The sequence below is a fragment of the Nesoenas mayeri genome (genome assembly GCF_963082525.1).
Source record: "Nesoenas mayeri genome assembly, chromosome: 23".
Classification (NCBI taxonomy): Eukaryota; Metazoa; Chordata; class Aves; order Columbiformes; family Columbidae; genus Nesoenas; species Nesoenas mayeri.
Genome location: NC_137574.1, coordinates 2,585,614 through 2,610,433, shown reverse-complemented (window position 1 = coordinate 2,610,433; position 24,820 = coordinate 2,585,614). Strand labels below are relative to the sequence as shown.

Genomic DNA, 24,820 nt, shown 5'->3' with positions numbered 1-24,820 from the left:
GCGAATGGGTGAATAGCTCGTTTTGGCTTTGACACTGTTAATGATTTTAGAGCTTAATGAAGCACAGCGACTCGGCTCTGAGTTCCAGAGGACGAAGAGCATTTTAAACCCAGGCTTGGACAATTCCACAGGCTTTACAGCAGATGTGACCTGTGCTCTGCTGCTTGACTTGGGGTGATCCGTTGAGATTTGCCGTGTAGCATAATACGTACAAATACTCCCTATGTGGAGTATGACTGTGAAAATATTTAATACTTTGAAGTAGCCTGTGTAGATATTAACCATGTATTCTTAACAAGAGGTTGTTCTATGTTGACTGTCTGCACTTGCCCTCACCGCTGAGTATGGTGACAAATTCAGCTGTTTATACAAAGATTAATTAGCACCACTGCAATTACTTCGCTGTCATCAACTCTATGTTCACGTGACCTGATGTAGTGTCTGACCTGTGTGTGATTTCTCCTTCCATAGAACGTGTTTCTGTATCAGAGGACTTGGCACCGTGGCCTTGGAATGCTGAGCAATGTATGGATGTCCTGGGTGTAAATGTTTATATACTGTACAGCACCTTTATACATAACTTCTGAGGTTCTGACTAGAGAGAGACCTGTAAATCGCTCATTATTTTTTATATAGATATTAAAAAGAAACTCCCGTTCCCTGGCCTGTTGGTTTTGCACTGTATAAAATAGAGTCTTTGTTGACTTCGTGGTATTCAAACAGCTGGACCCACGACCCAGGTCTTCTGGAAAACAAATGCCATTTATTATTGGAAGCGTCCTTGACTCCCTGTTCATAGAACAAATAGTCAACAAAAGGTATTATAAAAATCATCAAGTCATGTAGAAACAGTTGGTAATGATGAAATACTTGTACTGTAGGTTTATTTGTACATTTTGATCTATAAAACTGTCATCTCCTTTTACATCTTACAACTTTCCCGTGTACAGAAAACAGCTGTAAACAACTGACTACCAAAAAATCCTTCTGCCATCGTCTTCCCCCTTCTGTGAACCAATGAAGCTATGAAAAGTTCCTCAGCTTTTTGCCTTTTTCATTACTCATAAATAGACGACAGTAGAGTCAGTTCAGGAGGATTAAGAGATGTCTGGAAAGCATTTTGCTTCTCTCCAACGCCCCTTCTAAACACTCACCTGAGGTGTCACAAACAGAGCAAAATAGTCCCGCGTTGCTAAATGCTTCATCTGGAAGGTTGTTCTCATGTAGCTGATGTTTTTACTTGCAGAAGACCCAACGTAACGAACCAGCAGGAATCTTACGTTGCTTAACGGGCAACGCGGAGGCGGAATTTACCTTGTGCAGACCGAGTTCCACTGCGGCCTCCAGCAGTTCAGGGCAAAGAGACGGAGCCTCGAGCACACAGAGCCTTTAGGGAAAGAAAATCCTGTCCCACATCCAGATAGACGCGGGCGCGCGGTGTCGGTCGGAGCAGAGCGCTGATAGACGCTCAATGGGAACGTTTCGGTGTCGCTCTGGGTGACACGGGAGGGCTGACCCTTCACTCCTTGCACGCACAGGGCTCTGATTTTACAGAACCGAGGCCGCTGTCCCGCAGGTTCTCGTGGGACACACAGTTCAGCCAGTTCCAGTGCGGCCACCAGCACTCGGCCCCGTTAATTCTGTTAATTCCTTATGGCCGTGCCAGGGCCTGACTTCACCCATTGACCAGTGTAACCCGTTTGTCGTAGAACAGTAAAGCAGAGGGAGAACTGCTGAAACATACACTGAGAAATCTGTTTAAAAAAAAAATCATGATGACAGATTTCCATAGTTTGAGAGCAGCTCTGCTTTCTGCCCAAGGTGTCGGTTCTCTTCTCTGGTCTGTCCTTGTTCAGGTCACGGTTTGATTTTCCAGAGCTGAAAAGAGATAGTGAGAGTGAGCACAGGTCTGAAAGTGACAGGTAAGACTCAGTCCCTGGCCCATCCTGCACCATGAGCTCTGGTTTAAAAGCGCGGGACGGCTGCATCGTCATTCTGAAGGGAAAGAGCCCAGGATTCCAACTCATGGTTTTAGGTGGGCACCGAAGACCTGAGCGGGGCTGAAATTTAAGTCTTCCCCCCCAGACTGGCTCAGGGAGATGGAGATTCCTTCAGCGGGGTCTGTTCCCCAAATTCCCATCTCCCGGCGCCTCGGGCAAAGCCACGATGTGTCCACTGGGGTGGGAGGAATTCGGCAATGGCACAAAAGTGACCCCGACGCGCCGGTTCCCGTTAGTTTGCATGGGAGTTGTACTTACTCTGATGTTGAATCCTAGAAGATCACTTACAACGCCTGAGACAGCGGAGAGTATTACAACACGTGTTATGTTGTAGATTAACGGATTCATGGTCAGTCCGTACAGCCTGAACGGGGTGTCTAATTCCTGCAGTGAAAGGGGGGGAAACCAAACTCCATTAGCGTTAGGCCGTACCAGAATTAATGTGACTTTTAGCTTAATACTGGCACGCTGGCAGACTTTGCCAACCATGCGCTGCCCCTGTGTCCATACTGATGTGTAGGTACAGAAATCCCCACTCTATTTCAGGCCTCCCAGCCCCAAGCTGTTTTCTAACATCAAGTGTTTGCAGCACTAATTAACTACAACAGTCTCGTATTGCTTGATATGGCACAGCTACAGAAGCACAGAAAACCCTTTGTGAGAGCCGAGTTACCTCACTGACAGACAATCCAGTGGGGAGAGCAAAACCACGGCTGTCAGGAGTGCTCACCCAAAATGCAGCACCTGTGTGTTTTTACCCAGAGCCGCTTTTACCTTCAGGAGCTTGGTGGACAGTTTCAAAACATTGTTCACTAGAGAGAGCTGCTCCTTCTTGTTTGGCTTCTTCTCCATCTTCAGGTATAAGTTGATCTGTGACAGACATTGCAGACCAGATGTGAATATTCCACTCCCCCAACTCATTTCTAACAGTGGGAAATTAGAGGTGATTTTTGCATCTGCCGTCACTCCTGAACAAGCGATGCAGCCACAGACAGAGCAATTTCACAGTGAGATCATTATTCTTTTCCCGATGGACACGGCTAATGTTCTAACCCAAAGACAAAAACCACCTACAGTTTCAGAATGTGAGTCTGTGCAAATGTTTAACAGCGTGTCCCTTCCCATCTGTGCAGTGGTTCGGTGCCTTTTGTCCAGCCCAAGGGTTTCTTTCTATTTGCAGTATTTTTTAAACTCGTTTTAAATGCAAAAATTCTATATAACCAAGCTACAAAGCCAAAGGGAGAATATGTTAAATGGAGATACCTGCTCGGTGAGCAAGATGGAAATGTTACTGTACTTCTTGTTGGTGTCAGAGCCCAAAGATGCCAGACGTAGTAAAAAGAGAAGCAGCGCCGCCTCCCAGATGAGGAACTCCCAGTTGTGAGCTGCGCTCAGGAATGTTTTGTGACCCTTAAGTACCTGGATTGAAAAGATAAATTCAAAACAGCGTCCCCTGATCCGCGATGTGGCTGCTGCGGCATCAAAAACTCGCCTAAAAAAACGCTAACAAATCTCTTGCCAAAACCAAACCCCGAGAAAACTGCTCCAGCGTTAACACTTCTTGCTAAACACAAGGTTTAGTGAGGGATTAAAAGGTGCAAGTAATGATTAGGGACTTGCTTTTCAACAGGAGGGGTTGAAGAGGGTGCTGCAGTCAGCCCGGTGAAATAACACGTCCCCTGAACGCTGGAGGTGTTTGTGCACAAAAGCCTACGGTCTGAAATGTCCCTAATTATAAAACCCCACTTTCCTCTGGAAACACTGACAACGAACATTGTCACCACCTAAACACGACAAAGCGCTTAAAAAATGCAAACCCCTCCATATTACTTAGGAGACAAAAGCTACAGATGGAGCACCCTGCAGGGGGGCAGCAGAAAAACCTTCAGTACTTTTGGTACTAGTCCTTAAAAGGTTACAATCTTACCTGGGCACAGCATATAAAAGCAATTGAAAGAGCCAGTAAAAAGATGGACGATACGACAACATCCACAGATCGCTGGGGGCCTCGGCGCTGCGGAAACAAAGACACCGAGTCAGGGGAAGGTCTGGACGCAGATCGGGACGTCGGGCTCACCCCAAAGAGCCGCAGTTGGGCGATGGTTACGGCGCTGCCGTCCCCATAGAGAGAACAGTCCGTGTCCCCAGAGAGCTGGTGACACCCGCTGTAATAACCAAACGCACCCAGCGTGGCTCAGAACTCACCTTTAGATAGGAACGAAGGGATAACCAGATCTTAATGTTTTCTACTTTCTTCAGTCTGAAGTGAGGAATTTCGTATTTCCTGGCTTTCCGAGCAGATGTAATGTGACTAAAAAGCTTGGCAAACAAAAACCTCTGCAAATCAAAAATAAAAAGCACACACGCACAAACAGAACTTAGTCTAAAACAAAAAAGATTGCTCGGCATTGCTGAAAGGTAACGGGGAGCGGTGCTCGGCCTCACAATGCACCGGGGAAGCCTCAACCCAACCTCTCCAGTAAATCCCAATGGTCCATTAAATGGTCCATTAAACCCACCTGTTTATACGTTCTCTCAGCAACACACATCATGAAGAAAAACATCCAGGTTAAGCAAAGTCTTTCCAGGAAGTTGATGACAGACAAAACGACGACGGCGGTGCTGGCAGGCGCCCCACAAAAGATGTGCAAAAGCTCCTTCAGAGAAACGGAGCACAGCTGCTCCAGGTTGTCAGCGCGGAAGAGCCTGTAGAGGAACGGCAGGAACGCTAATGCAATGGTGATGACGTTCCCCAGCATCTGATAGCCCACTCCTTGCTGGTAGGCATTAACCTGGCAAGCAGGAACAAAAATAGGATCATTACCTGGGGTTCTGCATCAAGGAAAAGGCGTTAATTCAATGTGGCAGCATTAAGTCCATCAAGCATTCAGTTCCCCTTCAAAGGACAGAGCCTAAAATAACTCCACTCATTTCAGTCCAAAACCAACAACAATCGGTCAGGCAACAATAAACCCACCACCGTCAGCGCACTGCGCACAGCCAGTGATAGTCAGCACTCAGCAACCTCCGAAATTGTGGTTTATGCAATTTTTAAGTAACATATGGGACAACAACAGCAGTTGAGGAGGGACCAGTTTTACGCTGCACTTGATATTTGCGTGTGTAACTATTTTCAGGTTTTTTGGTGGCTGTTTTTAGAGCATGAGGGAGAGAGGTTGTGGCACCATACAGCCCCCTTACCCTGCTCATGATAATCCCGCTGATCTCCAGCACGGACATGTCCACCTTCTTACAGTCGTTCCCTTCCCAGATCAGCGCACTCACTTTTGCAGATGCTGGGCTTGTATTCTGCAGCCAAAGCAAATGGTTCTACCGAAGAGAAAAGAGTGCAAAAGGTGTATAATGCGTTTCAGTCCCACTATTAAATCATGCTTTTTCCTATAAAGTATTTATATTGAGAGGGGGATTCCAAATGCATCTTTGGGTGAAATAATCTGGTTTAGGATTAAGCAGTGGCCCAGATAATAATACCGGAGGGAGGAGGGAGCTGATAATTGATGCAATTTAGATCATTGTAGACTCCCGTGTGATTAAAATGGGCTTATCCAGCATTAGGTCGCTCACATTATACCAACAGCATTCAGAGAGGTCTTGGATATCATTTGGGCAGACGAGGGGAAGAGGGGCACCTGAAATGGGGGGGAAAAGAGAAGGGGAGAAGACAAACCTTTCATAGTATTCTCAGCTACTGGATACAAACGGACAAACCTGCTGGAAAACATCTTCCTTCAGATCCCGCCTGGTTCCCCGCACCGTCGTGTCCTCGCTGTCACTGGTGCAGGACGAGCGGCACTCGGGGCCGTGCAGCAGGTCGTCCCACAGCATGTCCTCTGTCTCCGAGTCGTGGCGGGTGCTCTCCGAGTCCCGCCGGCTCCCTGCGCTGCTCCGGCCTCCCACGCTCACGCAGGACCTCGAGTCCTTCGAAAATGAACAAAATGTACACAGCCCGTTTGGAAAACGTTTGCAAAACCACCCCAAATGGGCTTCCCGGGGCAGCGGGGAACTCCCAGCACACCCGTCTGCCGCAAACTGGGGAAGAAAATTGAACTTGCTGGTAGTTTTTACACAGGCAGCATTAGTTTCCCGCTTCTATTCCCAACTTTATCAAATAAAAGTTGCCTTATTCTAATGCAAAAGTTTTCTACATAATCTAGCTTAAGATTTAATTGATTTATTTCTCTATTTTTATATTTATAATTTGATATTCCTATATTTTCTACTTTATTTTCAGGTGGGGGGGGGTGGCAAAGGGGACGATAAACCAACTAATGAAGTTAATTAGTATATATCACAGAAGAATGTATTTCTTCCTTTTAAAATTAAAAGTTGTTTGAATAAAAGCTACAATACGGTGATGCCTCCCAAACCACAAGAGCAATTGTAGCAATTCAACAGGAGCAATTAGAGGCAGCTTGGACCATCCTGTGCTGCCAGGAGAGTGATTTGTTTTGTTTGCTCGGTTTTTGTTCACTAAAGTAGTAAACTCACAATTGTGAGCAAAGTTTATGAAGCTGCAAACGAGCAGGGAGTGAGGCCACCCCTGATTTTGAAGATGCTGTGATTTAATCAGGGTCTGTTCTGCCGGGGAGGACATCCCTGCACTGGCCAAGCCCAGTAAACTTGACTTTGTGACCGTACCTGACTGTATAACATGGATTCCAGTTCCGATTCCACGACGCTGTCGGAGTCTCTGGCACCTTTCAGGACTTGCTTGACCTGCCAAAACCAAAGGAAAACCAGCTCATTATCCACAGCAAAGAATTGCGTGGAAAACAGCACAAATTGCACAGGAGTACCTGTGGGACGGCGTAGTTCAGGGAAACGAGAGGCCGCTTTTTCTTCTCTTCATAGCTATTGTCACTGGAAGCCCCTTCTACATTCTGGCGTAACAAGATCCTTTGTGCTGTCGTTTCAGCATCCTCCTCGCTCGAAAGCTCGTCAGAAACGGCACCTCTGTTGGTGCAGCCATCCTAGAAATGCAGCAGCCCACGTAAGACGAGGGCACCGATAAAGGACCGGCCCAAATCGCATCAAACCAAAGGTTCAAAGCCACTGTTTAACACCTTCCCGACCCAGAGGGGCCTCACAACTCCACAAAGCTTCATGTTTTAAAGATCTCTACAGAGGCCACGATGCTTTAACTCTTCTCCCTCCCCAAGGGATGTTTCAGTCTTCACTTCCCTGCTTTCCCTCTGAGAGGATATTGTGGGGAACCGCTTGCAAGGCAAATTGTTTTACAGAACCGCTTTGGAAAATTGCTAATTCATTTGTTTTTAATCATTATCAGCAGCCTTCCCTGATTGAACATCTTGTGATCAGGAATCTGTACAACTAAACAAGCACTTTGAGAAATGTTCTGCTGAGAAGTAAGAAAGGATTTTAGGTTACCCATAAGCAAGCAAAGATTAGTAGAAAAAGGAGTATCTTGTAGACTGAATCACACAGTTTAAGCACCAACAAACTTTTGGACACACAGAGAACACAATGAAATTTGAGGATTCAAATGGACCTTTCCTGCCGGTACCTGATGGCTCTTTTCCCCATCAGAAAGCTTATTTTTCTCTTTGAAGTGCAACGGTCTGTGTTCAGATCTGGCGTGTCTGTGCTTGATGCCGTTATCCACAGCATTCACTCCACTTTCTGTCTCCGTCCCTTTCTCAGCTACCAACTTTACTCTTCTAATCCTATGAGAGAAAATACAATTAAAGGCTTTTATGTCAAGGAAAGGCTCTTTGAGGAAAATATCACAGTCTCTTTCACTTGCCACGCAAGCACAACATTGAACAATATAGCTAAGGGAATATATAATTGTCTTCTCCTGACAGGCTCTTTGTGTCCTGATTCGGTTGAAGAGACTTATCTCTGCCTCACTCCCACTGGATGGTTCTTTTGTAACTCTAATAACACCTTAAAACTTCTAAATGTTTTTCTTAGCATTATTTGGAAAAAAAATAGAGCCATTCAGAAGGCAAAAAGTCCTCATCAAGAGAAAGGACCTGTCAGTTGAAAACTCATCAAGAAACTCACTTGAGAAAACAGAAGACAATGAACTATTATCACAAACAATCCATCCCCCTTTCCCTCGAGTTACTTTTAGAAAGAGTAAGGGGGTGAAGTGAGATGACTATCCAAGCAACTCCAACTAGGAGGCACAATTGCTTCTGAACTCAGGTGGAACATGTAATTCCACCACACACATTCAAGGAATGTCCCTTATCTGATTGATAAAATAAGCTCGGCCGCTTTCTGCAGCTCATCTAACGCTCAGTTTTAACTGTAGTGTGAGACACGGAATCATCTCAAATAAGGACACACTAAAAATTAATGAGGAATCAGCCTCCTTCAATACCAAGAGTAGTTTTAGTTCAAAATAAACTAACTGGCAAACTTTGGGGATGCCGGTGACCACATAATATTCTGTCTTCATTTTCCAGCTATCAAATTGTCCACAGTGTCATCACAAATACAACAAGCCCATGAAATCACGTACCTCCTTCGGAAAAGCACACTAAATACATTGTTAAGAGGGGACGCAGCTTCAGACTGCTCTTCTTTACTATTTTTGTCAGGAGAAGACCAACTGTTCCCATCGACACCCACAGATTTGCGTAACTTCCTGATTTTTAAAGAGAGGATAATTAAATTTGCATAGCAAGCCACTTTTAGGTCTTTCTCAAAAGATCTGAATCAGATTCGAACAGCCTTTTAGATGCTGTTTTTCTTAAGTCACGCAGACAGAATGCTCATTTCCAAATAAAAGACATTTTATTTGGACTAACAGAAGTTATGCAATCAATATATCTCTAGTACAGGATGAAAATGCCAAAATCTGGACAAAACTCCATCCACATCCACCATCCTGTGTTCAAATATATCAGTGTTTAAACTGTTTGGGGGGCAACCAAACCGGTTTGCAAAAGCCTGAACTTGCCGTTCCGCATGGAACGGCCTCCTCCGGCCACAATAAGAAACTATTAAAAGCTACATTAGAAAAAGGCCCAACTGACAACTAAACCAGACCTAGCAGAGCCTGGTAAATTCGCTGCTTTTGTCTTGGTTATGAGATTACAAGACAGAAAATGCTCATTTTCAAATTCACGGTTAAATAACATGTACGCAAAACCAGACAATATTTACCCGCTAACATATACCGTCGTACCCTTTGATGCGGACAAAGGAGCCTGTTCCGCACTCACCTCCTCCGCCTGCTGAGCCCGTTGTTTGCTGAAGGTTTATTCATCTGGGTGGACACGATTTGACAGTGAACAGTTCCCATCAGTAACATAAGGCACATGGGTCCCATGACTTCACTCGCGTTCACCACGGGAATGGTGAAATACAACACAACAGCTACGACTGCAAAGGAGAAAATTGTACCGAACGTGAAAATTAAGAGCACACCCCAGTTCTTCTATCTTAACTATTTTAGTCTGGTTTATATAATTTTGGCAGATACTAGTGCTGCGCATCTTGCAATCTACGTTAAGTTTCAGATAGGGTCCTTATGCTTTAGAATATTGACTACAAAATTATGTGGCATTCCTTACAGAGAAAGGATTGCGGCACAGACTGGCACCAGCCCTCACCTTGCATAACGTAGAGCACCAGGAGCCACATAAAGATACGCTGGGATGTAACCTGTATCCACCACTGGCTGAATAACGGAAAAAACACAACTCGCACAATTCCCTTCCGAGTTAGCGACGTCCAGGGAATTTCAGGCTTGGCTTTGGCAAACGTAGAGCCTTGGGATTAAAAATGAGTCGTTAATGGTGAATTATAAGGATTTCTTTACTTGTGGCCAAACCAAACCCCGCCAGAATGCTGCAGTTCCGAAGGGCGACAAGAATCTTTTAGAACCCCCTGGGCATAATGTAGCAAGACAGAGAAACACCAGCTCTATAGAGACTGAACGTGAGGCAAAGCGGGATGGCCCTGGTTTGCAAGCTGGGAAAGCGGAATGTTCCGCTAAATGAAGAAAAAGCTACGTGACATTTGCAGCACAAAATGACAATGTGCATGCTCAAGAAATAAGGTCAAGAAGCCAACACTGGGGACCACTAGAGACCCCTGATAAAGGGTCTGGAATACCAAAGAAGGACTTCTGGGAAAGGGCAGGGTGCCGGAAATAATTTACATTTAATGCGTTAGCTAAGCGGTATAAACAAATAAATATGTAATACGCCTATGCAATAAATACCAAGAAGCACGAATCACGTGTGTGCTTGATTAGAGGAGCAATCCTCTGAGCATCCAGCACACTGCAATAAAAGCGCTGTGTTTTAGCAGCGTTAAAAAGTCTTTTTGCTCACTTTATATTGCTACCTCAATACCTATCGTTATCCTGCCTCCAAAAGGGGCCAAGAGCTGGTGTCGAGGAACATAAAACACAGGAACAAACGTATGGATTCCTTACCCAAGCATGACAGGGGTATGATCAGTGTTCGTAATCAATACTGGTTATGAGCATCAATATTTAAAACTGTCATTAAGAACTTAATTTTCCTTGTTGTCCTCAGCAACACAAAATTAATCACACTATGTTCAAGCAGCCGCTTTTGCAGACCAGGTTTGATCCAGAGAACAGACACAGAGTTGGCTAGAAGACTCAAATTTGGGGCTTCTTGAAGAGACAGCAAGAAACTAGAATATTTTCCAGTTTGAACACAGCTACTATAGAAACGCTCAGTGCATTTAGCACCGTTTTGAACCAGGGTTTGGGATAACGGTGAGCAATTTGCATCTGGGATAAAGGTGAGAATTTGCATGTGATATTCGTCTCTCTGTATTTTAAATGTATCCTTTCAGATGTCACAAACAGGAAGGGAATTCCAGCCGGGAACCGCTCACCTCTGATGAGATCCACGTCGATCAGGTCCGGCTGGATGTGGCCCTTCTTCCTAGGCTTGGTTTTAAGACCCTGCAAAACCAAACCCAAAGGCCCGTTAGCTGCGAAAGGCACCGAGCCCGGGCCGCCCGGGGGGCAGAGCCCCGTTACCTTCATCTCGGTCTGCTCGATGGATTTCTCCCATATCTGCTGGTCGTAGGCCCCGATCTGCAAGGGGAGGAGGAGGATGAGGGTCCGGCCGGGTCCGCGCCCGCCCGCCCGCCCGCCCCCCGCCGCACTCACCTTCTTCTGGTACCAGGAAATGGCATCTCTGTCGCAAGAGGCCATGGGGGGGCCCGGGGAGCAGCGGCGGGATCGGTGGGACCTGTGGACAACGGGGCGGCCCGGCCCCGGTACCGGCGCCAGCACCGGCCGGGCCGCTGTTACCCTGGAGACCGCCGCGAGCGCGGCGTTCGATTGGCTCCGCCTACCCCGCGCAGGCAGCGCTAGCAGAGCGCCGAGCTCCGCTCCGCTCCGCCCCCCCGTAGAAAGAAGCAGCCAAAGGCAGGTAAAGGACAAAAATCAGACTTTTTGTTTATTAAAAAAATACTTTACAGGAAAAAAATTCTATGCATTCCGTTGGACTATTTTACAAAGAAATCGCGTAACAGTTTGACACTGGTGTACAGCTACTGCCGCTCGAGCATTCACAGCGAGGCTCAGCCACGACCATGGGAAAACCTCCTCCAACACTTGCTAATGTCAATAAATATACTAAGGCCGCACAAAGCAAACAGTCTTCCAGGCAATTGTACACGTCCTGTGGAGGCAGAGACCTTAGATAAATTAAAACCACAGAAAAAAAAATCATAGCTGCCAATCAAAGTGAAATTTAAAAAGAAATAATCACAAACCAGCAATACAGGAGTCTCTTTACACGTTGTACAAAGGAATTAGAAGCGTGTGTGTTTCTCTAGACACAGAGTGGCCTGCAGACACCTCCCCACGCCGCGGGGTTTGCTCTCCGGACAGCACAGAATATACAGGATGAGATTTGGGGGAGAGAGGCCACTTTTCTGGGGGTAGAACCACTTTTCCCCCCTGTGCCAACACTCAGCACCCCTCCAAAGCTCTAATTTCAGACTTTATTACTCAGTTGACTCAGGCCTGGAGCCACCCACACCAGACTAAGGACTTGAGCTCAGCCCATGGGAAAGCTCAGCCCATGAGCCTTGTCCAGGGGAACGATGCTGCAACACGCAGCACAGAGCCCTTTTTCTGTATGGCAACACCTATACCTGTGGAAAATGTTGATTATAAATCCCCTGAGAACACCTGGCTGAGTGTCCCACCTTCCTGGAAGAGAATGTGTCAGGTATCTGCACAAAATGACTTGCAGCACGGCTGAAGGAGAGAGGAGACTGAAGCTAACCGGTAGTTCTTTAAACTGCGTTTTGCTAATCTGCTCCTAACACAACTGAGCTGCTCACCTCTACCCCAAGTGACACTAAAGCTTTGAAAGCAACATGTTCTTCTTCCTTTAGCCAACTGAAAACACGCTATCAGAATTCACAGAGGACTTCCAAAGCAGATTCCCTCTTCATCCTATTTCCACTCGCACTATAACGCAACAAGTTGGTGTATGGGGGCTCTTCATCTGTTTATTCTGCCTTTATAGTTACGTTTGCAGAATGATGGTGGCATCTGCGGGTTTGTCAGTTCCTGAGTGATTGTACCGGCGCTGGCTGTCAAAGAACTTAGGGATGTTCCTCTGCCGACACGACCCGAGAATTGCACGTGTGAGAAGTGAGATGGGCACTTGGAAGACTAGCAGACTTCGTCAAAAGGAAAGAACACCCTTGGGTAATACGATCTGTGAATGTGAAGGATGAACTGAAACCACTATTGCCTGTGAGGAATTTTACTTTGCACAACCCTTAAAGCTATGAAATTCCTCTCAACGTAAAAAGTGGAAAAAAACCCACCAGAGAACAGACGGCTCATTTATGAACCGGTCTGGGTCATCTAGAATTTCTGCTAAGATTAAATTACACCCCTGCATGAATCACATTACTTTTTATCATAAAAGCTTTCCATTCTAACACCTTATTTACACAGATTACTAAACGAGTCACTACCACTTCAATCTGTAAATTAGTTTTAAATTGAAATATTTCCTAGTCCTCATTTTTGTACCGAAGACAATACATACATACACATAAGGAGTAATACAGGTTCTAACTAATCACTGCAGTATCTTCTGATGATTATTTTCCTATCAGTTTAAAATAGTGACCTCTACACTGAGGTGCTAATATGTATATAAAAGCCTACACAAACAATATTGCACAAAGTAAGATTTATAATAGAGTAACATATTTTAGAGACCCTTATAAAGAGAAGAGTAATAATTGATATTAAAAAGATGCATCCCGAACTAACACGGCATCTTTACTTTTGTCTAGTCTAACATAGTGTTTCAAATCTTTCCTACCCCAGTGAGGATTAGAACAAAGTTATCTGGAGACGGCTTAAGTTGCACCAAAACCCAGCTTGTACTCTAAATGTGGGGAGGGGAACAGGGAGGAAGGGACAGGACTTTTCCTTTCGATGACTGGAAAGAGCAGTAACGAACGGGGTGAAAGGCAAATACAGATTACACGTTAACATCCAGAAATATTGAAAGATTGTTTAAAAACGGTTGATAGCTGACACTCTACATATTTAGCACGTGCCACTGATTTTGTTTTCCACAGTACCTGGGCACCCAGAAGCTACACATGGAAACAGCAGTCCAATGCCAGAATACTTCTTTTTATTGTGAAATAGTTACACAGAACTTCCTAGAGTAAGGACAGCCTTACTGGGGGAGTCACCAACTCAACGCTATTGCAGTAAGTGCATCAGTACAAGGGCAAGTGTGGTTCCATCGGACACGGTACGACCTGGTCAAAACAAGCTGCCAAGTTGGTTAGTATTTTAAAGCCTTAAAGTGCTCAAAGGTAGCGGTTTCCTCCACGAGACTACCGATAGGTTCTCTAATTTTGACGCTAGTATTAACCCCGTTCAGGGAAGATGTGATTTGGAAGCAAAACCCTCACGCCAAACAACAGAAGCGGTGCTATGAGAAGCGCTAGGTCAGCAAGTCATCGCATGGCAACAGGATCAGACACTTCAGTTAATTTTACCTTTGTAGGAACTGTAAGAAATAGAGATCAGTTTCTGTAGTTTGTATATAAACCCAACTTGTATATAAACCAACATGTCAAGAACAGACATACCAAAAATTTCACAAATCATCAAAAGTGCTGTGCTTTCTCTTTACTTTTTTTTTTCTTAAGCAATTAAAATGACGTGGGAAAGTCACTTTGCAAGTCTGCTACAAAAGCATCACTTCCTGGTGGAGATTAGAGATAAAGTAAAAGTAGGGAAATAACACTGACCAATACAGTTCAATCTTATTATGTTCCTGGAGGAATTTCATTCTGACTTTGAGGAGATATTCAATATCTCTTTACTTAAACAGAAAGAAGTGGTAGACCACTGGTACAGGTTGTACTAAGGGGTTAAAATACAACTTGAATTTTGCATAATCTGTGTAAAAAAGATATGCTTGACATTTTGGAATGTCACCTTTCTTTATAGAATTATAGGCAAGATTTCTCCAATAAAACATAAGCCAGTTATAAAACTATAACTTCACATCAAAATTTTAAAAAGTTGTTAAAAAAACGTTTGATTATATACATATCACACAGAAGAGCCTGCATGATCCTGCGGATTGTGTTGCTGATCAGACTCTATCTTAAAACCTGGAAGGGGCTGGGCCACCTGATCGGGTTGCACAAGTCCTGATATTGAAGAACCAGAGGAGGAGAGCAGCCCTGCGGGACGCTGCGTGTCTAGACCTGCTTCTTCCGCCTCTATTTTGACACTCGCGCCCTGGGGTTCACCTGCCGACTCTGTTTGTCCAGGAACACTACTGTTCAAGCTTGAATTGTTCTCTGCGTTTTGAGAAGTCTCCCCCACAGGGTGATATTGTTTAAGTCTGATGTGCCAGGCTAAGCTGCAGACTGCTGACACTGTTTTGAACTGATGAATGACATTTCTAGGGATGAAGTAGATGTCATTGTCACACAACTGAATCCTAGCATAGCGAATGCCTTCTCGTCTCATTTGGTTTAGTTTGGCTTCATCCACCCATTGAACACACTGAGAGGAGGAAAGATGGTAAAGTTAGTGGTATACTCTGTTTGAACAATTCGGTTTCCACCTATTTTCAACATACTTCATGTCTAAATCAGAATGTTTCTGTTTAACAGGTAAAACTTGTATATTTTAAAAGTCCAACTCTCATTTAAATTTGTTTCTCTAATGCGCAAAGGACAATGAACAGGTAAGAGCGTTCTACAGTTCTAGCTGAAAACAGCAGGTTTGATGTGGGGCTGCACTGTTCTGGCTGACGGGACTGAGTTTTGATGCTTTCACAACCTAAAAACATCAGTATATTAAAAAAAAAAAAGCAGAAACAGGCACACACAGCTTCTTAATCAACTTCTAATTGTTTCTAGAGCACGTATCATGCCTCACAGCATAAATCCCAGCTTGATGGAAAAGCAGTTGGACTAGATGAGCCTCATCGTCCCTTCCAACTGAACTATTCTATTCTGAAACATGACAAGGGAAAATGCCCAGGAAAGCTGTGATGTGGGGGTACAACTGCGCTGGCGACACAGTGACCCTGAGAACTGTCAGAAGCCACTTCCAAAATGTGAGAATGAGCCATCAGTGGGGAAGATTCGATACCTGTGACACTGGAGGTTCATGCAGGTCCAGCTGAAGTCTCTGCACAACGTCAGTGAAATCTTCAGCATGAAAACAAACCACGTCTTTGGTTATACGAGGCTGGTCACTCCTAGAAAGAGGAGAATCCCAGGAATTTTTAAAGAATTTGAGGTAAGAGACACTACAGCTCTTTCCTGCAGAAAGTTTCATTGAATCAACAACTACTTCAGTTTCACATCCCTTCTCAATACACAAACTATTTTGAAAAGGAGGTATAATTCACAGATTTCTCCCCCCCCCAGCCCTGCCCCATTTTTCTTCCTTCTTGATACATGCACAACAGAAGTGATGTTTTAATGGACAAATACTACTGAAATGTCCAAGAACTACGTTCAAATCGTCACTAAAGTTCATCTAAAGATGGCAGCACAGCCTTCTGGTGCCTCAAGCGAGGGGAAAAATAACAGCTTCTATTTTTCAAGCTCTAGACAGCATTTATCTCATTACAGGGTTTAAAGCATTTCTTTGATTAGGCTTGTTTTCCAAGGATTTCTTTTTTTAAAGAGAGAAACCGTTGGGAATCGCCCCCTCCTAGCAGGCCGGTGGCATTTCGGTGGCACTCACCATTCCCCGAACTGCACAGCCTTCAGCACACCCACCGCAGCTGTGCTCTGCCAGTCAAAGCCTTGGCCCACATGGTCAGCATGAGCTCTCGTCCTGTCCTCAAACAGAACCTCGCGGGGCTCGCTGGTCCGAGGTAGGTACTGCAGATTCTTTATTTCATTCATTGACCTACAACGTGATAAAAAGATGCATTAAAAAGTGTTTTGGACAGTTCAAATATTTTATTTAAAAAATTTTTAAATGTTGTGTGCTGCAGGCTTCAAAATCAAAGAGCAAAGCGCTTCCCTCTGATTTCTTCTAGGTATCTATTTGACAATAAAAGATTGAAACAAATATAGCAAAGTACAATACAGGTTATGAGATCAAACTGCATAAAAGAAATCAAATCACAAAAAAAAAAACCTTTGTTCACCTGTGCTGAAATAATTTTCAGGAATTTAATGGTATGTAAAATAGAGCTATTTTAATAGATACTGAAGTTCAGTTATTTAAGAGCAGGTCCAAAAAAATACACATTAAATTACAATTGAAATATGCTTCCAATTCTTTATCTGTTAAAATGTGTTCTACAGCACACTTTCTGTGAAAGACAGCACATACATACACCGTGATATTTCCTGAGACAACAGTATTATACAAGTGCTTCAGCACTAACATTAAAAAGCCACGTGAACTGTATAAGAATCTCTGCTGTTTTAGAGCATTTTACCTGCCCTCAGCACCAAATTAGTTCTTTACACAGAAATAAGATGAATAAAACAAGTCTCCTGAAGAATAATAAAAAGAGGTTTCAGTCATAAGAAAGCATTGATCTGGGACATACTATCATTAAAAGTGGTAAAATAAAATAACATATTTGTCTCATCCACTGAACCAACTTGACACAGAAAAGAAAATGAAGAGCTGTGAATTAGTCTTCGGAACAACTAGTTACATGTAAAAGTATTTCGGTTTTATTCTCAAATCTATCACAAACATAAGGGCAATGTTTTACCTTTAACACGGAAAGGAAAACAAAACATTACCGGCGCCGTTTGAATGGCGATTTTGGCATATCAGCTGTTGGGATCATCTGCTCCCCTGGTCTCACCCACATGATGGGACCATCGTCACTTTGTGACCTGCACTGAAGTCGGAGACTAGAAAGGGTTCCCCAGGGCAGAGTCATCTGAAAGAAAAACCAAACCAATCCACAGAACACACAGAACACGAGAGACTGGGCGAGATAGAAAAATTAAATGATGCCTTTGGTAAAATTGCTTCAGGATTGCTGTCAAAAAGAACTGCACAGGAACTAACATAAGTCGGTTTGAGAGGCAAAATATATTCAAAATTAACTTTATCCAATCAATTTCTAGAGAAGTAGATTATTAGGTAGTGTATATATATGATAAACTATATATTTTTAAAATTATTTACACAACTGTAGCTACCTAATTCAGTACCTTCCACTTGGACACAGGAAATAACGTACCTCTGCAGCCCAAACAATAAGCACATCAATAGAGAAAATACTTCCTGGTTTATTATTACTTGGAAACATACGAAACTTTGTAATAGTTTAAATATCTATAGCACTCTAAAGAAAACACCACAAGTTAGTGCTTACTCTGAGAAATGGAGATTCTTCTAACATATCTAGAAATTCTGGGAAGTAGTCCCCAACTTCTTCATCCACCGCTCCAACGAGGCTGATCTGCCGCATGGGTCCTGCTCTGTAGGTTCCACAGCAGTACGTTCGATTGACCTGAATGGCCAGAAAGGGAAAGACAACACCAGCACAGCCTTAGTTTTGTTAAAAGAGATTAAAATTGATTCATATAATATGCTAGACTGCAGCTGAGATGAAGCTTGGACTCGTCTACATCTACTTCATTGGAGATGACTCCGGCAAGATGCACAGACTTTAAAACAGGGGCCCATAGAGTAACCCCTCCTGTCTGCATCACTGACAGGAAAAGTTTCTAAAGTCCAAAAAACAGCAAGTTAGTATTTGACTAATTCAGGAACAATTCAACACTTCTAGGCTGACTGGAAAAGAACACCACGTCTCACTGCGACTCGGTCTTTCACCAGCAAGCTCCAGCTCTCTATTCATTTGTGTGCTTGACTGTTGCTTCCATATTTCAAACCATACGTTACTGAACGGTGCGTGTTCTTCATTGCAGCGTGTCTGAGAGGTCTTTCCCTGTGACTAGAGTGAAAAATCTGGGGTTTATAACTTCATTTATAGACCTCTGGATGAAGCAGCTTAGTTTTAAGTCTTGCAGTGTAACCAACAAACCAGATGTAGTTAAATTACTCCATCAAGTAGTTAAAGGTAAACTGGGAGACACTGATAAAGCAAGAGTTACAACTACTGTTGCAACCATATTTAGCTTCTTAATTACAGGAGTTTAACTCACTGTTACTTCCAGAATTGGTCCTTTAGCTTTGTATATATGCAGCTGGCAGTTCTGCACTGATTGCACACACATTTTAATTAAAAAACAAGAGCCAAAGACAACTTCACGTGCAGCTTCACTGCTCAGCCCTAAGCCAAGTGCTGCACTGCATCACCTCGACCTGCTGCTGTAAACCAGTGGTAAAGTTTCATTTCTAACACCAGCAAAGCAGAACAATTTCACCATCTAGCTAGAACGCAATTCAGAGCAGCAGTACTGCAAAACAACAGTACAGTTAGTCTAGTTCTGTGTACCTACAAGAGGTAGTGGAGGAGTCTGAGGGGTGACCTCATTAATGTTTACAGATATCTAAAGGGTGAGTGTCAGGAGGATGGAGCCAGGCTCTTCTCGGTGACAACCAACAGTAGGACAAGGGGTAACGGGTGCAAACTGGAACATAAAAGGTTCCACTTAAATTTGAGAAGAAACTTCTTCATGGTGAGGGTGGCAGAGCCTGGCCCAGGCTGCCCAGGGAGGTTGTGGAGTCTCCTTCTCTGCAGACATTCCAACCCGCCTGGACACCTTCCTGTGTAACCTCATCTGGGTGTTCCTGCTCCATGGGGAGATTGCACTGGATGAGCTTTCCAGGTCCCTTCCAACCCCTGACATTCTGGGATTCTGTGAAACCTGAGAATTAATGTCATTAAAAAAACAAAGCCAACGCCACCACAGACTTGTTGAATCAAAAAAGCAGTGTTAGTATCTGCAATCTATACAATTCTTAATGACTTGCCTATTGTTTTGAACAATGTCATTGTTCTCCCAATTCAGAAGATCAACTGAAACTCTGCAAGAAGGTGAGTGCAGATCTCTCTATATGTCACGGTCAGCAGTGCCCAAAATGTGATTTACCAACTATTAGTGGGCACGAGAGACCTCTCTGTATAAACAGGAATAAACAGCATAGTAGCAGTAGTCCCAACATCATCATTTTTCATTTGCTTACAAAAGAAACTGTGCCTCACCTATATGAGGCCATCCCTGCTCTGGATTTCAGAAACTATTCAAGTCTAGATGTGGTACAACTTTTATATCTTTAAAGAGTTCTTACCTGAGAGTGAAAATTTGAAATCGTCGTCGTTTCAATGTCCTTCTTGCCCAAGATTTCCATTTTCACTGGAGTGTTTGGAAAGTTAAAAGCAAAGTAATCCAGGAAGTCTGGTAAATAAGCAGCTGCTCCGTGTACTATGGCTAAAGCATAGTAAGCTGCGTTTTTATCATTTTCACTGAATGACAACGCAAGAAACTCTTCTGCAAATCTCTCCATCTCCACTGGAGACAAAAATGAGAGTTCATCCATGTAAGCATGAAGGACCAGAGCACCGCCATTGGACTGATGTTCTTCATGAATGAAGTTACTAAATTTAGTGCCAGTTTTCAAGAAGCTGCTGCGAACAGAATGCTCCTGGTGCGTCACAAATGGTGTTTGTACTCCCTGGGGTATTCGATATTCCTGCATCCCCAAGTTCAGTCTGCAGAGCTGCTCGTCCTTCAGGTACCTGAAGGATTCCTTGTTCATTTCTAAGTTATCACACTGTCCTTGAGACAGAGTCTCTTTGTCAATGCGAGTGAGTCCAGCACACACCGTCTGCACCTCTTTGTTGTACATCTTCAGGCGCTTTCCCCTCATATCTTCCCGGTGTTTCTTTTTCTTTTTTTTCTTTATCTTCTTCATAATGAGACTGTCAGCTCGCTGGGTTTTGCCATTTTCATCTGGTGTTTCTGGCAGCAACAATAAAGAGAAGATTAGAGTTCTGCAGCGTATTCACCCAAAAAGAATTAGGGCCCCCCATTTGCTAAAGCCATCTATTCCCATGAAGACTGATCAACAGTAATACCTTGACTTTTGACTTACAAGACTTAACTATACAACAAAACACGCAGTACATCTAGTTATTACACAAAGCAAGCATTGGATTAAGGAAAACTTCTGAAACTCAAGCTTAATATTTTAGAAATATTTCAGGTTTTTATATATTTATTAGAATACCTTTAAAAGGAGTCTGTATTTCAGAACAGCTATAATTAAATCCATTAATAACTTCTGATGTTTAAGGCAGTGCCACGCCGAGGAAGTGGATAAACAAGTATGCGTAACATTTAAACATTAGGACTTGCCTTACAGAACACTTCGCTGGATTTTAGATACACAAGACAGCAGCAAAACAGAGTGCAGCTGAAGAGGTACAAGCGTTACTGACATTTAGAGGTAAAAATACTTAATGCAGTTAGCTTTCTGGCTAAAAAGAAAATAATATTAGACTGCTGATCTATGTATTAAAGGACCCAAGTCATCGCATTCGCATCTTCAGCTATCTTGGCTAGGCTTAGAGTTATCTATTCAGTTTTAATTCAGAGCTAGAAATTAAGAAGTGGTTGTTTGTTTAAAAGGTAAATCAACCTGTAAAAGGCTAGAGGCTAAGAAATAAAATGTAAAGAAGCAGTTTTGCTAGGCAAAATGTAATAGTTTAATTGCTCATCTTTTAGGAATAAAACCCAATTCAAGCAATATTTAGCAAGTGACAACGGTAGCTAGAAATCTCAATGGTCTGGCCGTGAAAAAAATCAATTGCCAAGTCATTATTTCCATCTGCCTGAACCAAACAACTATTTCTGCCAACAATACACATAAACTTCCAAGAACTGTGCTACCAGAGGAGCCAAGGGGATCAGTAGGATCTGCTGCTGAAGGGAACATCGGAGCAGAAGATGCGATAGCTGAAGTTCTTCAGTTTGCCGCAGCACAGGGCTTTGTGTGAGCATCTCCTTTGGCTGCAAACCTAGCACATTTGTATTCTCTCTTTAGTCTCTTGCAGTACTTGAAGATAAAGAAAAAAAACACGTTCTGCTGATCTATGAGAAAAGGTATAATGATAAATACCAGCAGCTTTAAGTTATTTAGTCTAACCAGAGTATTTAACTATATCATCACTAGTTTGGTCTTGGAGCTCTTTAGTAAAGACAGCTGACCTTCTTAACAACCTGGTGTAATGAACAGAATTACTCACGAAGCAAAGAGTTGGTTGGTTGCTTAATAGTAACTTCATACAATTGTCTTAGGACCTGAAATACAAGTTTTCACAGGTCTTAGCCTTCACAAACAGCAAATGCCTTTATTTTTATATTACAGTATGGGAAACCAGGAAAAGAGAGGTGGTATCTCTCGTTTCAGCAAGTCAACTGAAACAGTTCTTTGAATGAGCTTTTCTGGAAGTCTCAGAAGTTATGCGTTCACAAGCTTACTCAATCACTGAGCTCGCAAGTGTAGATAATGCTTTACTAACTGCAATGAATACACTAATCCCACAGATCTTTGTTCAGGTGGGACCAGGGATGCCCAACTGAAACTAAACAAGAATTTCATGCCACCTCTGAGGTGTTGAGTGTTCTGGTAGATGTTTCCAAGCTAATTTTTGGTTGTTAAAGGTGTCTTCTTCTAAGCATTTCTAATTCTCAATACAGTTTAAAAACTTCAGACGTGAACTAGTTTTAATACACAGCACCTTACCTTCCTGTTTGAAGATATTCTCTAAGAGCAGGCCCTTCACATTTTGGAATTTCCAGGATAAAAGCTCTCCTGACTTCCATCCACTGAACACAGCACAGTCCCCCTGCTCCAGTGAGAGCAGCCTCTGTGTTAAGCCAATAACCTCTCTAGGATGTGAAGCTAGACAGTAACATTATGGTAACACCTGACAATCTTGAAGGAAACATAGTTTTAATTGTTCCTTATATAAATGAAAAGCCTCCAGTACCTCAAACACAAAGAAAGCAATAACCATGTCATCAAACTATGGGCTCCCACAGTGAGGTAGAAAGGTAGCGTCTCTAACTGAGCTGGTCTAAAACTATTGGACATCCCGTAACTGAACACACTAGTATCACTGTAAAACAGCAAAAACACTGCAGATGTTAACTGTCACCTGTGGCCGAATGTAAGAATAGTATAGCCAAAGAAATAGGCAGTTTAATTAGACTATACACAGAAATAAAAACTGATAAAGACAGGAAAATAAACCCAGCCCTATCCCAAATATCACTGGAACAAGTAATGAAGAGCTTCACACTTCCAGTTAGCAACAGCTTTCCTGTGCAAACCTGGAATTCAGACAGTAATTTCAACAGTGTTTAAGCCTTCGTTAAAAGAAGGCCTCATTTGATCACCACATTAGAACTGACATACACTGACACTCCTGATCTACATAGATATACCACCGCTGTAGTTTTATCAACATTTATCAAACTGAAGTTTGAGATTTACAATGCAGTAGCTTTTATGGTCATTATTCAAACACAGTGATTTAGAAGCATCAAACTGTAGTGATAAGTCTCTCTGCAAAACAGCTTTCCCCACTGTTAAGACAGTACTATCTAGAGTTTACACTACAGACCTAACTTCTGCACGTGCATCTTTGGTTTCCTTGGCACAAAACCTTCACATGTACTCCTGGAGCATAAATAGAAATGTAATATTTTTATTACAGCAGCTTTTGCAGTTGCTTTTTATCTAGGTTGCTCTCACCAAAAGGCTTTTTACTATCAGAAATTTGTGAGCTAAATGAAAACAGTCATTCCATACTGTTAAAAAAAAATTACAACACATGCCACCATCTATCCCCAATCCCAAAATCCAGAGACGGTTTGGTCTTCACATTAGAGAAACTTCAGGGCATTTAGAAAAACAAACAGCAGCTTCTCAGCTCTAGCAGAGGCTAAAGCAAGCACAGGAGGCAGAAAGCTTCGCTACCCAAGCACTTTTATGTTCAACCTGCGATGAGGGCAGCTCCGAACAGCAGCACCGGAGAACCAGCAGCTCCCCGGAGCTGCCCCTGGCCGCGGGGTCCCCCGCAGCACCCCCGGGCTCGGCGCTCAGCCTCCAACGGGCCGAACCGCCGTGCCCCGCATCGCCGGGAGCCGACACGGACCCTGCGCACCCCCGATGCACCCGGGGCACCCAGCGCTTTCCTCCTCTCCCGCCTTCACCCGGGCGGGTGAGGCCGATCCCGGGCGAGCGGCTCCCCCGCCGAGCCCGGCCGGCCAAGGCGGGCGGCGTGCGAGGCCGCCGCGGAGGGACGTGGCGGGCGGGCTCCGCCGGGGACGATCCGCAGCGGCCGAGCGACCCCCGTGCGCCCAAGGCGGGCGCCTGCCCGGGCGGCGAGCGCTCAGCGCCGCTGCCCCCCGCGTCCTCACCTCGCTTGCTGGGCCGCCCGGCTGCCCCGTCCGCGGGGCTGCCCCGCCTCGCCTTCTGCGGCTGCCCGGCGGCCAGGCGGCCGGGCTCGGGGCCGGCGGCGGGGCGATGGCGGTGGTGGTGGTGGCGGCGCTCCTCGGGCGGCGGCAGGCTGAGCGGGGAGAACGTGAAGAGCCCCGCGGCGGCGGGCAGGCCGGGCAGGGCGGCCGGGGGCAGCGGCTCCGCCGGGCCGGGCCCCGCCAGCAGCGGCTGGCTCAGCCGGGCCCGCTTCCCGCCCGCCGCCTCACCGGGGGGGCCTCCCCGCCGCCGCCGCCCGCCCCCGCGAGGCCGGCCGGGCCGGTCCCCTGAGGGGAGCGGGGGCGGCTCCTCCGGGGCCCGGGACACTGCGCGCACCGGAGCGACCTGCGCAGCCATTTCACAGGCTCCCTCACACACATTTAAATGGCCCGAGCGCCAGGCGGCTCCGCGCATGCGCCGCGCGGTGCCCGCTGGGAGCTGTAGTTCGCGGGCGGGGCCGGCGGGAAATGTAGTGCATGTGTGTGCGCATGCGCGCTGCGCCGATCACGTGAACCGGGCGGTACCGGGCGGTGCAACCGAAAAGCCGCCGGTTACCGCGGAAATCTGCGCGTTTTGGGACACACACACACACCCCGAGCTATTCCGTCCGTGCAACACACCCCTGCAGGGCGATAAATAAACTTTTATTTCGTTTTTTACGGCGTTTCTCGCGCGTCATAAAACGCTTCCCCGGTTAAACGCGCGATCGCTCAATTTCGGTGCAAATTCCCGCGCAAAAACCTCGTGGAACCTGAGACAAAAGCAGCGGTGTCTGTGCTGTGTCCCCACAACCCAAACCGTGTTCGGTTTGGTCCCATATGGTGTCCAATAGTCTTCCCTGGGTCCTGCCACCAGTTCACACTTTGGTTCAGAA

At 44.8% G+C, this 24,820-nt stretch overlaps 2 protein-coding genes across 9 annotated transcripts; both read right to left on the bottom strand.

Annotated features, from left to right (window-relative positions):
* Nucleotides 1–615: 615 nt before the first annotated feature.
* PHTF1 (putative homeodomain transcription factor 1) lies at nucleotides 616–11,285 on the bottom strand. Of its 7 annotated transcripts, none has more exons than XR_013923188.1 (18): nucleotides 11,152–11,285; nucleotides 10,872–11,076; nucleotides 9,608–9,766; nucleotides 9,218–9,377; nucleotides 8,512–8,637; nucleotides 7,546–7,705; nucleotides 6,818–6,991; nucleotides 6,660–6,737; nucleotides 5,730–5,939; nucleotides 5,202–5,330; nucleotides 4,520–4,792; nucleotides 4,206–4,337; nucleotides 3,928–4,014; nucleotides 3,264–3,419; nucleotides 2,775–2,870; nucleotides 2,259–2,384; nucleotides 1,155–1,878; nucleotides 616–742 (listed from the first exon to the last, which is right to left on the bottom strand). XR_013923188.1 is itself a non-coding variant. In XM_080358151.1 (18 exons), the coding sequence occupies exons 1-18, from the start codon at nucleotides 11,194–11,196 to the stop codon at nucleotides 1,858–1,860; spliced, it is 2,259 nt and encodes a 752-aa protein (XP_080214277.1). In that variant the 5' UTR covers nucleotides 11,197–11,285; the 3' UTR covers nucleotides 770–1,857. The 7 variants fall into 7 exon arrangements, 3 of the variants coding, with proteins under 3 accessions (XP_080214277.1, XP_080214276.1, XP_080214278.1); XR_013923189.1 differs by having other exon boundaries at nucleotides 651–745; XR_013923190.1 differs by lacking the exon at nucleotides 616–742 and having other exon boundaries at nucleotides 770–1,387; nucleotides 1,517–1,878.
* A 143-nt stretch (nucleotides 11,286–11,428) lies between these two features.
* On the bottom strand, nucleotides 11,429–24,334 carry RSBN1 (round spermatid basic protein 1). 2 transcript variants are annotated; one of them, XM_080358514.1, is made up of 8 exons: nucleotides 23,892–24,312; nucleotides 19,753–20,423; nucleotides 18,395–18,451; nucleotides 17,867–18,004; nucleotides 17,283–17,425; nucleotides 16,258–16,425; nucleotides 15,655–15,763; nucleotides 11,429–15,060 (listed from the first exon to the last, which is right to left on the bottom strand). In XM_080358514.1, exons 1-8 carry the CDS (start codon nucleotides 24,301–24,303, stop codon nucleotides 14,599–14,601), a joined length of 2,160 nt encoding a protein of 719 aa, XP_080214640.1. In that variant the 5' UTR covers nucleotides 24,304–24,312; the 3' UTR covers nucleotides 11,429–14,598. The 2 variants fall into 2 exon arrangements, with proteins under 2 accessions (XP_080214640.1, XP_080214639.1); XM_080358513.1 differs by lacking the exon at nucleotides 18,395–18,451 and having other exon boundaries at nucleotides 23,892–24,334.
* Nucleotides 24,335–24,820: the final 486 nt, after the last annotated feature.

Excerpts from the sequence above, each read along its gene's own strand:
- RSBN1 (XM_080358514.1), bottom strand. The coding sequence starts at position 24,303 with ATGGCTGCGCAGGTCGCTCCGGTGCGCGCAGTGTCCCGGGCCCCGGAG. Across the intron at positions 18,452-19,752 it reads TTTCAAATTTTCACTCTCAG|TCACAGGGAAAGACCTCTCA; the intron begins GTAAGAACTCTT and ends TTTTCACTCTAG. Across the intron at positions 15,764-16,257 it reads GCTGTGCAGTTCGGGGAATG|GAGTGACCAGCCTCGTATAA; the intron begins GTGAGTGCCACC and ends TCCTCTTTCTAG.
- PHTF1 (XM_080358150.1), bottom strand. The coding sequence starts at position 11,196 with ATGGCCTCTTGCGACAGAGATGCCATTTCCTGGTACCAGAAGAAG. Across the intron at positions 11,077-11,151 it reads TTTCCTGGTACCAGAAGAAG|ATCGGGGCCTACGACCAGCA; the intron begins GTGAGTGCGGCG and ends CTCCCCTTGCAG. Across the intron at positions 4,793-5,201 it reads GCGGGATTATCATGAGCAGG|GTTAATGCCTACCAGCAAGG; the intron begins GTAAGGGGGCTG and ends CCTGCTTGCCAG.